The sequence below is a fragment of the Silurus meridionalis genome, chromosome 4 (genome assembly GCF_014805685.1).
Source record: "Silurus meridionalis isolate SWU-2019-XX chromosome 4, ASM1480568v1, whole genome shotgun sequence".
NCBI lineage: Eukaryota > Metazoa > Chordata > Actinopteri > Siluriformes > Siluridae > Silurus > Silurus meridionalis.
The window spans coordinates 3,189,144-3,202,762 of NC_060887.1; the positions used below are offsets into that span (position 1 = coordinate 3,189,144).

A 13,619-nucleotide genomic window follows, 5' to 3' on the forward strand; every position below is an offset into this window, starting at 1 on the left:
CATCATTTTTTCTTACAATGGTCACATGCAAGAAGTGTCCAGTACCTGACAGAACTTCCTGTAGTTCCTTAAGTATTGCTGTTGGCCTCTCAGTAGACTCCCTATCAATTTATTATTATAATTTTCAAATTATAAAAGATGACCAATAACGCTGTGCAGATCTATTATATATTTTATTTTTTTTATTTATAAAGACATACAATTCTATATTATTATCTAGAAAACATTTGTTGGCTTTTTTTTGGATGACAGGAAGCTGATCTGACTAATGCACTTGGTGACGGCTGGGGGAACGGGCTTTGTGAACTTTTGCTGCCATAATTGCAAAGTCTTGAGAGTGGTTTTGGGGTTGCTGGGTGCAAGATCATGACTGGCATAGATTAATGACAGCTGCACCTCCCACGGCATATCTGCACACAAGATCCATAATACAATTAGAACTTACTGAAGCACTTTCTTTATAATAGAGAACTAAAATTTATAGAATAAAGATAAAAATTGATAAAGATTTGATCCTTTAGTAATACAGTACCTTCCAAGACTTTTTGTGTCCCAAACTCAATGATGCTTTTTGTCAGATTTTCCACTGATGCTGCCAGGTTCTCCTTAAGGCCTTGTTGGCCAAGTCGCCCTGTTTGAGAAGGACAAAGACCATGAGTGTAAAACTGAAGAATCCAGAAATAATGTGCTCCAAAACAGGATTTACAGTAAACTTACCAAGTAGCCTGATAACTGCTGCAACAGAGACGTTTCTAAACTGCCTTCTCTTTGTTTGTGTTTCCAACAGCCAAGTGTTCAAGATCAGCCAAACACGTTTTCTATTAAATAAAAAATTGGATATATTAAGTGTTTTGTAGCAGTAACTGATTGACGAATTGTGAGTTCATGCAACAAGGATGGCAAATTTGCAATATTTCAACCACTTGATTATTGAGACACACACTGTCTCATATGAGTCTCACATTTGTAGGACTGCAATCTATCAAATGATTATTATTTTTGAAACTAGAAAGCTGGGAATTAAAAACGATGACACGGTTTTGCATTCAGTACCGTATAACATGGGTGTCGGTCCACATCCAGCCCAGTTGTGCACAAAGAAGATCCAGGCTGAATACGTAGTCCCAGGTGGTAGGACAGAGATCCTCACCATACCAGCGGCTCTTCTGGAATGTCAGACGTTTGTCTTCCAGAAGAGCCTTCAGTGTGCTGGTGATGGTGCTGCAGATGTTTCCAGGAGGAACCTGGTAGAGAAAACATCTTTTCTTTAAAATCCAGTTCATTAAAATAATGTTTACAATAATATGGTGATGATGGAAAGGTCAACCAATCACAATTACAGATCCTCAGAACAGGGAGGTTGTGCTCTAACTGTGCATTCTGCTCTTTATGGTTATAACTCCATTTATTAACACTAATATAAGGAGGAGTTCTAGAAAATAAATAGTAAATAGACATGTAAAGTAGCACACTTTACTATAGGGTTTATGTATCAGACAGTAGCAGGTGTAAATAATGAACATAATGAGGCATTCTTTGCAAATGGTCATCAGCATTTACTCACACTAATACAAAGAATAATATCCTTAAATAGTGACTTGTAACGCAAACTGTGAAGCAAAAAAACCGAATTAGCTCCACTAGATTACACTGAGACTTGAGAATCAAAACTAGTTGTTGACTGTTGTTGTAGTTGTTGACTGTTCTGATGACTGTGTTGATAAGAATCAGCTACTTACCCTATCCCAGTGCAGATATTTGCTGAGCAAGCATAAAATATCTCTGTCCGCTTTCATTTTGGTCACGATGTGTATGGCTCTGCATAAAGGGCCGTCATAGGAAAAAACACATGGCCATGCTGTCACCATGACCATTATTAATTTAGGGGCTTCAGGAAAGTCTGCAAAGGAAACAAAACATACCACAGACTTAAAATACACTGTATAGAAAGAAATACAAAACCAGAACAACACACATTTTGCTTCTGTGTATCATTGTCTGGATCATTTTTAGTAGATATGTAATGAAATGTTAATATAATCTCACCTTCTTTAAGAAGTCTGTAGGCGAGTGTGTGCACTTTATGAGAGTCTCCTCTCTGCTGACATAAGGCTACATAAACCCGACAGAGAAACTGCAGGACGTTATGTGACTTTTTCTCTGCCTTGATCTTGTCCAAAATGACTGTCAGAAACGTCTCTGTTAGGCACTAAAAGAAGCAGAAGAAAAGGATCATCCAATATCCAACTAAATCACACATGTACTCAAATCATGTATATAAAACAAATATTAGGGAGTTAATATTAAGGAGTTAAGACTTGACTGTAGACCAGGTTTAGAAAAACTATTAGACTTTGTTTAAACCAAAACCTGAAGTAAACGTTTTTACACCACAAACCATATCTACTGTTTATTTTAAGAACATCAGGGCACTGAATTCACTTTTACAAATGAGAAAACTCAAATCCACAGCTACACAATAAAGTTGTTTGAATTTTGTGCACACTAAATAAAACAGAAGATAATAACTGACCTTGTTTACACAAAACACAGATGTGACCGATTTTTCCTCATCTGTCAGACCAGGAAGTTTACAACTCCCTTTAAGTAGTGCAGAAACCCAGTTAGTAGATAATAAATCATAACTGGCATCATGAAGAGTTTCCAATGCACAAGCGATGAGGGATTGTGTTTTGTTGTGTTTGTGCTGTGCAGCATTGATTCGAGGTCTTTTAGCAGTCGTGGGTTGTGACGTGTCTGATGCAGGTCTCTTTGCTCTCGGGTTTTTCTGGGTTTGATTTCCTGCGATGGGATATTTACAATCAGATACATGCAAACACAAACACATTAAATGTATTATTTTATGTTTTATATACAATAACCAGAATTTATACTTCACTTTGTTGGTTAAAGAAAAATGTGACCATATTAAGATCTTCGGCTGATTAACATTCTATCATGAAAGACTCCTAATTACAGCTCAATATGAAGTAACAGGTTCAGCTGGCGTTGTTTGCTGCTGTTTATGAAGCCTTTGGTGTGTTTTTTGGAAGATGTTGATCTTTCTCTAGTTCCATGTTCTCCTTATTGTTTTGGGATGGTGAAAGAAATTTGCATTGTCGACTCTTTCTTCATAACATACAAAACAAACATCTGGCCTCGCTGTTCCAATACTTTTGGAAGGGGAACGTATATACTAGCTTTAGCACATGCTAAGATCGTATTGTATCTCCTCCAGAAAATAGTTTACAACAAGTCACATTTAAATACCTTTGTCAGCTTTCTGCTTATTGTCAGTTTGAGTGAAGGAACTCTTTGTCTCTGCAATGACAATCACCAGTTTATTACATTGTCAATGCAAATACTTTACACATCAGAATATACAGAACCTCAGAAAGATTTTTGTACTACCTTTTTTCAACTCGTTCTTGAGTTTTTTCTGTTAAGGTTGAAAGACAAAAACCAGAGACAAAACAAATGACATTTAGTTTCACTTAGTCACAGTTCTCACTAAAAGTTTCATTATGTCTGCATTTGAAATCAAAAGAAAGTACCTTCATTAAGCAGATGATTTTCTCGAGACTTCTCATTTTGCACTTCAGCTCTTCAATTTCCAGATGTTTACTGGTGTTTTCGGCTGTACAATAGTTAACAGTATGATATTAAAAGGTGCTCAGATCACACTAATCACATTATATGTTTATTTGATAGAAATGTATCATGCAGTAATAATGTGCTTTTACTGTCTTACACACTGAAAGCAGAAACATTCAAACTATACACACCTTTAAGTGCCAGAAGCTGGTTTTCAATACCAGAGTTCCTTTAGAAAAGAAAAAGAAATGTTCAGATAGAACACGATGTTCATGTGCACTTTATTTGTAGGATGATTTTGTTTGCAGACATTTACATAAATTAAATGTGACCAAATCACGTGACATGAACAATCCTACAGTAAAGATAATACATTGGGGGGGGGGGTGTTTTTACAGAAAAATAATTAGTAAAAATAAAGTATAAACAGTAAAAAACCTACTTGTTTGTGTCTGTGTTCAGCATCTTCAAACTTTTCGAGTCTACAGTCAGTTTCTTTTTTTATTTTAAGTAAATTACTCACACGCAGTCTTAATTGTCAGCTGTCCAGAAAAATGGCGATGTGTGTACCAGTTTCCATGGCAAAGGGGGCGTGGCTTTGGCCCGTTTACTTTCGTCATGGAAAATTGATGCACCAATCGGGGATGCGGATGCTACCAGAGGGGCGGGGCTTCTGCGTTACATAACGATGTACCGTATTTGTTATGTTTTTGCATTAATGTTATAATATCTGATAGCCATTAGAGGGCACTCTCGTGCTGCATGTGGGTGTGTTTGCAGTGTGCAGAGTAAACGAGTAAAAAACGCTGTGCAGTCATGTCTTCGGTTCTTTCTGCGCATGCTCCGAACTTAATGGTATAATATGTGTTTTATAGCATAATGATACAAACATAACACTATTTACATTCATTACATTACTGTGCTGGAAAACAATACAAATTAAATAAAAAAGAAGAAGTGCAGAAGAAGAAAAGCGGGACAAAGACAGAGGTAATGTGATGTAATGAATGGTGATGATCATATGAATAAACTCAGTTTAGTAAAAGTTTGTGAATAAACTTTATATTGGTCCAGTTTTTAAAGTTTATTCTAAAAGTTATAAATAGTGTAATAAGTGGACAAGAAATATGTCAGTTCATGTCACACATATTTATTAGTTTTTTTTTTTAATTTCAATTCAGTGTCATTACAAAATAGGTTTAAATTTGTAGAGATTTTATTTGGACAAACATTTCAGACAAAAGAAATCAGCAACATATATTGGTCATCGTGTATCAGTCGACCTCTAGGTGTGAGTTTAAATGATATGCTCAGTTGTATGTATGAGATAATTGTAGTGTCTCTGCGTCTCTCAGAGAGACAGAGACTGTCTGGACGGTGAGACGCCACTAAGCGTTAATATTATAATAATTACACTGATCTATTAGAGACGCTTATCAGAAAAGTCCGAATCAAATCCACTCACAAGTGCAGCAGATTCATGTGATGTGAAATAATGTCCTAATGGCAGCAGCATTATACAGTCATATATATATTTCTATAAAAGAGCTCTGATACGGATTTCAGTCATTAAGAAGAACATCTTCAGAGGGGTTTTTTCTCGTCCTGGTATCATAAGTGTAGATAAACATAGGTTGTGTTTAATTGACAGCCCTGATGAAGTCTGATGACCTGAAGAGGGTGGAGCTGAGACTTCAGACAGCAGACGGACTTCTGAGGAGGAACATCAGCACCACACGAGAGGTTAGAGGTCACCCAACCTGTAATTACTCCTGGAGGAATTAAGTGTGATTAGAGAGATAGCGATTCAAATGTATTAATGCAGCTGTGTGTGTGTGTGTGTGTGTGTGTGTGTGTGTGTGTGTGTTACTGCAGTTATGATGATAATAATAAGAATTATAAGTATTTTTTTTTCACAAGACTTTGTCTTACACTTCCAGTGACTGTAGCTGAAGCAGAAAGAAGCTTTTTAAAACTGAAACTAATCAAATCATACCTGAGATCCACCATGTCACAAGAGCACCTCAGCAGCCTCGCTGTCAGAAACATCAACCATACAAGTGCTGGTCAGATTTGCAACGATGATGTAATTGATGACTTTGCAACAAACAAAGCAAGAAAGGTCTGTTTTTAGGGAAATGACTTTGTAGTGAAAAATGTATTTAATTAGTTTGTTGTGTGAATTGCCGATTTATTAGTATTTATTTTATTATTTTATTTATGTATTTATTTGTAAATGTATTTACTGTAAATTCTTATTAAAGATAAAGTAAGTGCAGATTGTTGTTAGTTATTTATCTTTTTAGGTGGCAGCAGGATGGGGGCAGGTCATGACGAGGAAAGGAGACTCTCTGCTTGCAGGTTTCGAGTTAACTCGAGTTAATCACTAGTGTTGACTATATTCATTCCCTCCCACTTTATCACATCTCTGTATCTTAACTCTATCTGCTATTATAAGCACTATGCCGGCTGTGTGTCTGCCTTTGAGCACAGGTAAGAACTCGCTCGATGCCCAGCTGTGAGAGCGGAAAGCGGCGCTGGAAACATCCTGGGCGGACGCTCACTCTTCCCAGGTAAATTCCCGGGTTGAACCTAACGCTCCCAGCACCTCAACTCCGCGTGTCTCTCTGCCCAGGTCCAGCGCACCTACAACGCGCCCGCCCAGGTATTGTTCACTCCGCACCGGTGCACCACGGACCCTGGATGCTGCAGCAGCGGAAGACACGAGCCAAGCCCTGGTCGAGGACGTCTCCCCCGCCACCACCACCGGCCTTCGAGATCTCGACCGAGAACCGCCGCCTCTCCGCGAGCCAAAACGTCATACTGTGATTCTTGGAGATTCCATCATCCGCATGTCCACGCTACCGGAGACAAAGGTAACCTGCACACTCGCTGTTTTCCTGGTGCTCGTGTTCTCGATGTCGCTGTGCAGGTACCCGCGATCCTGTCATTCCAGATCAAATCTGTCCGATTGAAAGATTTGGCGGTGGACTTTTAACATGAGACGTTATCTAAGCTGATGTGGTGTTCACAATTGGAATGACTTTGTGACCTGCATTTTTTCTGTATATTTTCTGAAAGGAATAATAAATGGGCCGATTCGAGATCTGATACGGATGCCAGGTGAAGAGGAGGTGGAGAAACAAACAGCAATGATCAATAGACCGGAAAGCTTACCGAACAAAAGTCCAGCAGGGGGCGCTCGCCTCTAACCCGGGTGTGTGTTTCTACAGAGAAACACTACAGGAGCTCATGTAGAGTCGCGCCGTCACCATCTCTGTGACGTAGCATCCCTGATTGGTGCAACAATCTTTTTAATCCACCAATGAAACGTCATAGTCAAATGTCATGCTGTCATAGTAACATGCAAACATTGTAAGTCTACTATTGAATCGAAGGCCGTTGTTGAGACCAGACGTGAAAACAAGTGCGTTAGAATAATCTTAGAACATCAGCAGCGATGGTGAGAAAATAAATACATCTACAGTATCTACAGCATCAACTTGTGTCTCATCGTCTCTCTACATACCGTAGATGTGAAGCTTTGGCTTTTCCAAACCTTTTTTTTTTTTTCTGCTTCATTGTTCCTTTACATTTCTCCTGAGCTTTCTCACTTCTCATGGAGTGAGAAAAGAAGAGAAAGTGGATCATTAACTCTTTTGTTTACTGCAGTAGGAATGTTCACTTTAAAACTGCAACAACATACAGAAATATCCATCCTGACAAATATATATTCTGTATATGTTGTAGATCTGTATTGAGCAAGTATCAGAGAGAACATTAAATATGATGTCAAATGTAGTGACAGACATTTTCATGTTGTTCTAATCAACAGTATTGGGTGACCTACGTTCCTGTGGTGGTGAACATGACTGCGAGTTCTCCAGGAGAACAAATGCTGGTAATGTACAGTTCAAACACACACTGTTTTTCACACAGAATAAACTAAAGCCCATCACTTCCTCATCACCTAAACACACTGTTCATTTAGATTTTACTTACGGCAGCCAAACGGCTCATTTTGTAAACCCCTTGATCACTTACTCTGTCTTTAAGGGAACTAAATGAAGAGGAATGAATGAAAAGTGGTATCCAATCTGTGATATTATTGGGGACCTGATTATGGTTCAGAACAATCTATAAAACATAACTGACTACTAAAATCAGATTGTCAAAATGTCCATATAGAGGAGTATGAGCGCAACTGGCAACCGCTCTAAAAGGCCACAGCTCTGATTTGATTAAACAGAGTGAAGGTTATTCATGAAGTATATCAGAATTGTACAAATCAATTAAACTACTTACTCTATGAACTCTATTTAAACAAAATCATTACTGAGTTTGGACCAAAATGATATCTGTATGCTAATGTGTGCTAATCAGGAAATACGTTCTACCTACCTTTCCTAGCCTGACTTTAAAATCCCACCCCTGTCTGGCCTGCACTTCCTCCCTCACTCTGCCCTGTCTTTCCCTCCTGCATTGCCTGAGTTTCTCTCACCCACATTACTTCACCTACATTACCATACCTAACTGTGCTATATGTAATGAGGCACACAGGGACAAGGTAGAGACTTGGAGGTTGTTCGATGTAGTTGTGGGAAAGGTCAGGGGTCATGTGTGTACCCTGGTGCTTTGAATTTGTCCCTGTGTGTCCTTTTATAGCTGCAAGTTTCAAATACTGTTTACGTTAACCTTCAAATAGCTTTAGCATTTTTGTGATTTTTATGCGAAACGTATATGTTGTTTGTGTAACAGTATTATTACAGTGCTCAGGTACATGTGGTGCCTCCTCAGCAGTTCTCAGTCCATCTCACAGGATTCAATACATGCTACACTCTACTCCCTGAACCTACTACCCCAACAAATGGTAAGTTCATCATGCCTTTCCAGTCATCCTTACAAAAAGCCTGGTTTTCTTGTAGGATGTTATGATCCTCACAGCTTACATGTTGGTCTTTAATTGAAACTGATACTGTTCTTATTAGTGTCTGCTGCAGGGATGTTCTACTATAATGATCAGGCCGTGTACAACCAGACTCCATTCCCAATGGTCCCTCCACTGCAGCAACACCCATCTACCAAGAGGAAGAGGAAAACTGTGCGTGTGCTTACTCTTTGTTTCAATACTGGTGCATTTACTGAGTAATGAACCTATTTATCTCTGATCATGTGCTATTTATTTCCCATTAAGATCGTTGTCCGAGATCCTAACCAGGACAACAAGGACATCATGGAGGAGATCATATCAGAAGCTGGCAGGAGTCGGAAGCCCACTCTGCCAGTGGGAAATGTCTTTTCCGTCCCTATGCCTCTGCAGGTAACAGTCACACACGCATTCATAGAGGAAGCAGATTCTTCTGGCTAATAGCTCACCAGCCTTCCTCCTTATATTTACCTGTATTACCATTTCCCTTTTCCACTATTTTTTACTCATGTGTGCAATCTGTTCTTCCTAATTCTGATTATCCTCACACTTTCCACTTCAAATCCCAGCAACTGGACCAAGTGGTGGAAAATGAGCGTGGTGACCGCTCGTACCTCGGAAAACTCGTACATTAATGCACTCGTAGGTCAAAGTACCACTGTAGCTGTGAAAGGAAGGAGGAAGACAGTGAACAATGACTTACTTGGTCGGCTACTGTTTAGATACAAGCCGTTGTAGTGTGTTGAGTCTGGGTGAAGGGAGAACACGCTAACTCCAGTTACAACAGAAATCATATAAGCACAGACACGTTTCCAAAACTCCTGCTTTTTTATTTTTGTTTGCAACAGCGTTATGGGTTAGTCAAAGACACTTGGAAAAGAGCATCAGAAAATAAAAAGGACATAATCCTCGGTCTCCACACACGCAGTAATACCAGAAGTATGCAGTGTGGGTCTTTTCCCAAAATACCGCTCTGCTCCTAATAGAAGCGCAACATATTTCACCCGTTACACCGTGTGTAACGTGTCTTTCGTTAAAGCCTGTGTAAAGTACATTAGTGTAGACACCTGCAGCTTATAGACAGGTGCGGCTTATTTATGTTCAAAATATAAATATTTGTAAAATTCAGGCTTATATAAGGGTGCGGCTTATAGTCCGGAAATTACGGTACACTTTTTCTACCAGGTTTATAAGAAGCATTGTTATTTGAACTGAATTGTGTTTGTGTGTAGTTACCAGCAGATGATAAGATTTATTTGGGATCGAATTTCGGGGGACGACGGCTGAACTGGAAGAACGGCTGCGATGGAGAAACTAGCGCTAGAGCCACATCCGGAGCATCAGGTGAGTCTGTAGTGAATGTAGTCTGTGTCCTTTTTCAGCTCTCTCCTGTGTTCATGTTGTGAAAAAATTCAAAGCAGGTTGTGATTGTAGGTTTTGTTCTTGAAACTTAATTCAGTTTAATGCATGAGCATTTTTAGTCATGACACATCATGTCTCTTGTGTTTCAGTAAAACTCGACGCAGTGCCAGACTCGACTACAAACAAGCTGCGCTATCAGAGGAGGAAATGGAGAAACGCTCTAAATCCATTATTGAGGAGTTTCTACACATAAATGATTACAAAGTAATGATCTCATGCAGTGTCTTATGATCACATTTAGTTGAATACACATCAGTTATTATCTTGTTACTGCATCACATAATCGTGGTGGGTTCGTGTGCAGGAGGTCTCGCATTGCATGGAGGAACTGGACCAGGGTGAGATGCTGGACGTTTTTGTTCGGGTGTGTGTGGAGACCACGCTGGAGCGAAACCAGATCACACGTGACCACGTGGGTCATCTGTTCCATCAGCTGCTGCAGGCTGGGATCCTCTCCACATCTCAGTTTTTTAAAGGGTGAGTGACATTCCTGCACCACACAGCTCCGTCTCCCACTGGCGCCAGAGACACTACTGTCTACGTCATGAGATGTCCACAGCTTGATGACATATTTACACCCAATGGAGTTATTGTTAGCATTATTATGAATACGCTTGCTTTTTCATTTGGTCATTTTCACAGAATTTTATAAGAGAATCAGAATCCTTTATTAAGACTTTTGTCTGTGTTTTTTTTTTTTTTGCTCTCTTTCCCCCCATTTTCTTACCTCTCCTTGTTTACACAGGTTCTCAGAAACCCTCGAGATAGCAGATGATATGGCGATTGACATTCCTTATGTATGGCAGTACATAGCGGAGCTCGTTAATCCTGTGCTTCGGGAAGGAGGAATCTCTTTGAGAGAATTATTAATGTATTTACAGTTACATTTGAGACTATACATATACATTTTTTGCTGGAAAGGAAGTTGGTGTTTGTTTTTAATTGTCGATTTCTTGTAAATTCCAGTGAATTTAGCAAACCACTACTTCCTGTGGCAAGAGCCGGCATATTATTTGCAGAAATATTGCAGCTTCTCTGCAAACAAATGGTGAGCTGTGAGATCTTCTATAGAACATGACTGAAAAAAGGAAAGTGTTTTGTCATACTAGTTGAAAAAGGTTCTTTTTTGTTCAAGTCATTGCTGTGTTTTTCTTCACTTTAGAGCCAAAAGGAAGTGGAGGCCTTATGGAGGACTCTAAACTGAGCTGTGCTGATTTTCTTCCTGAAACCGTGGATGGGAACAACTTCATTACTGAGCAGGTGAGCTGTTGGCTGCACACTAGATTTAGACTCCACTGGAAGATCTGGACCAAACAGGATCCAGTGGGCAGTAGATTTTCTACTACTTGAGTAATAATAATAGAAGAGCTGAGTAAAAGTGACAGCATAGTTATTTTATGAAATCATTTCGCTTGAAAATTGATTTGAAATACTATTGTTTATGTCTGATCTAATCGCTTAGCTCGGCATATTTTGGCTGGTTGTTACAGAGGGCTTTTAAAATGTGCAATAATCAATATGGGTTAAAAATCATACTGTGATCAATTTCATTTGTTAGTATAAGAACATTGTCAGTGAACTCAAATGGCAGCTCGTCTGATCAGAAAAGAGAAAAGTGTTTGTGTTTGTGGTGTAAAAAGCAGTGTGTTGGTTGGTAGACTTGATGCAGTTTTATTTCTAAACCAGCACAAATGCTGCCTTTAAGAAGAACATCTTCAGAGGGTTTTTTTCCCGTCCTGGTATCATAAGTGTAGATAAACATAGGTTGTGTTTAATTGACAGCCCTGATGAAGTCTGATGACCTGAAGAGGGTGGAGCTGAGACTTCAGACAGCAGAAGGACTTCTGAGGAGGAACATCAGCACCACACGAGAGGTTAGAGGTCACCTAACCTGTAATTAATCCTGGAGGAATTAAGTGTGATTAGAGAGATAGCCATTTAAATGCAAGTGTGTGTGTGTGTGCGTACTGAAAAATGTATTCAATTTGTTTGTTGTGTGAATTGCCAATTTATTATTTATTTTCATATTGTATTTATGTATTTATTTGTAAATGTATTTACTGTAAACTCTTATTAAAGATAAAGTAAGTGCAGATTGTTGTTATTTATTTATCTTTTTAGGTGGCAGCAGGATGGGAGCAGGTCATGATGTGGATGAAACCATAGACGGAAAGCCATACTGTGATTCTTGGAGATTCCATCGTCTGCATGTCCGAGCTACCGGAGCTAAAGGTAAAGTGCACACTCGCTGTTTTTCTGGTGCTCGTGTTCTCGATGTCGCTGCACAGGTACCCGCGATCCTGAACGAGAATTTCGGAGCGGTTGTTCTTCATGTCGGAACGAACTACACCCGGCTGAGGCAAACAGAGATCTTAAAGAGAGATTTCAGGATCCTGGTGGAGACGGTACGCAGCACATCACCCACAACGAGGATCATAGTGTCAGGACCTCTTCCCACTTACCAGCGAGGGGCTGAGAAGTTTAGTAGACTCTTTGCACTAAATGAATGGTTACAGTCATGGTGTCGAGAGCACAAACTTCTCTTTATTAATAACTGGAACTGTTTCTGGGAGCGTCCGAGGTTCTTCCGCCCTGATGGCCTGCACCCCAGCAGAGTTGGAGCAGCAGTGCTATCAGATAACATCTCTAGGATACTTCACAACATCTGACTGGTAAGACATCAGGAAATTTACGACTATGAGAACATTTATACAACAACCCAAATAGTTACAAGTTCACACACAGCCCAGTTTATAGAAACCGTATCTATTCCTCATGTAGTAAAACCAAGAATTAAATACACAAGATCCAGAAATAATCTTATTGCAGTTAAAACTGAAAAATGCAAGATAAGCAAACACCAAAAAGTTCTAAAGTTTGGCTTTTTTAACATCAGATCACTTGCACTGATTATTTTTTATTGATTGTAAATGAGATGGGGCCTATAACCTGACCAAAACTCTTCAAAGATATTGTTCTCTTGTAAGTGGGAACAGAACTGGGCAGTGACAATCTTTTCTAAAATCTTAGACATAAATGGGAGATTTAAAATGGGTCTGTAATTTGATAGCGTGTTTGGATCCAAATTAGGTTTCATGATGAGGGGCTTAATAACTGCTAACTTGAGGGATTTATGGACGTGGCCTAAAGATTTAGCTTTAGGTCACGTCCATAAGATTGTTCCAGAGTTTAGCTCCTAAACTCTGAAATGACAATGACACTGTCTTCCTGACAGTGTTCGGGGCTCAGACACACTCTCCCAGTTTAAGTGCAGATTAAAAACTTATCTTTTTAGCACGCCTACACATAACACACATCACATCATAACCTTGTGCTCCAGAACATCTGATCACATGCACATTATCAACTTGTGCTGTTAATATCATGAACAGCAGCTACGCTAATTTCTCTCCATTGCTTCTCTTTCTCTCCCCATCCTGAGGTTTGGCCATAACCATAAAGAATGTAGAAGACTGCAGAAAGAACATCACTTATAATCTTATACTCCAGTGCTCATGTTAGTTCTCACTCTCCAGTGTTCTATATTGTTGAAAGATTTATGATCAAACTCTTGATGTACCCAGATGAGGATGGGTTCCCCTTTTGAGTCTGGTTCCTCTCAAGGTTTCTTCCTCATAACATCTAAGGGAGTTTTTCCTTGCCACAGTCGCCACGG

The 13,619-nt window shown here is 39.4% G+C and overlaps 2 protein-coding genes, 1 long non-coding RNA gene and 1 pseudogene across 5 annotated transcripts in view; 3 read left to right on the forward strand and 1 right to left on the reverse strand.

Annotated features, from left to right (window-relative positions):
• Positions 1-13,619, reverse strand: part of LOC124384578 (zinc finger protein 850-like) — a 1,373,244-nt gene that overhangs the window by 161,350 nt on the left and 1,198,275 nt on the right. The window lies entirely within an intron of this gene.
• The window catches only part of LOC124384668, a 920,651-nt pseudogene that overhangs the window by 151,548 nt on the left and 755,484 nt on the right, over positions 1-13,619 (forward strand).
• Positions 5,276-6,097, forward strand: LOC124384747. The gene is made up of 3 exons (XR_006925561.1): positions 5,276-5,337; positions 5,535-5,716; positions 5,901-6,097. It is a non-coding gene; the product is annotated as an uncharacterized LOC124384747 (long non-coding RNA).
• Positions 6,443-10,769, forward strand: LOC124384625 (eukaryotic translation initiation factor 4 gamma 3-like). Of its 3 annotated transcripts, XM_046847636.1 has the most exons (10): positions 6,451-6,470; positions 6,676-6,811; positions 7,430-7,495; positions 8,353-8,464; positions 8,583-8,695; positions 8,789-8,914; positions 9,754-9,865; positions 10,033-10,147; positions 10,248-10,420; positions 10,689-10,769. In XM_046847636.1, the coding sequence occupies exons 3-8, from the start codon at positions 7,463-7,465 to the stop codon at positions 10,134-10,136; spliced, it is 600 nt and encodes a 199-aa protein (XP_046703592.1). In that variant the 5' UTR covers positions 6,451-6,470; positions 6,676-6,811; positions 7,430-7,462; the 3' UTR covers positions 10,137-10,147; positions 10,248-10,420; positions 10,689-10,769. The 3 variants fall into 3 exon arrangements, with proteins under 3 accessions (XP_046703590.1, XP_046703591.1, XP_046703592.1); XM_046847634.1 differs by lacking the exon at positions 6,676-6,811 and having other exon boundaries at positions 6,443-6,470; XM_046847635.1 differs by lacking the exon at positions 6,676-6,811 and having other exon boundaries at positions 6,443-6,470; positions 8,595-8,695.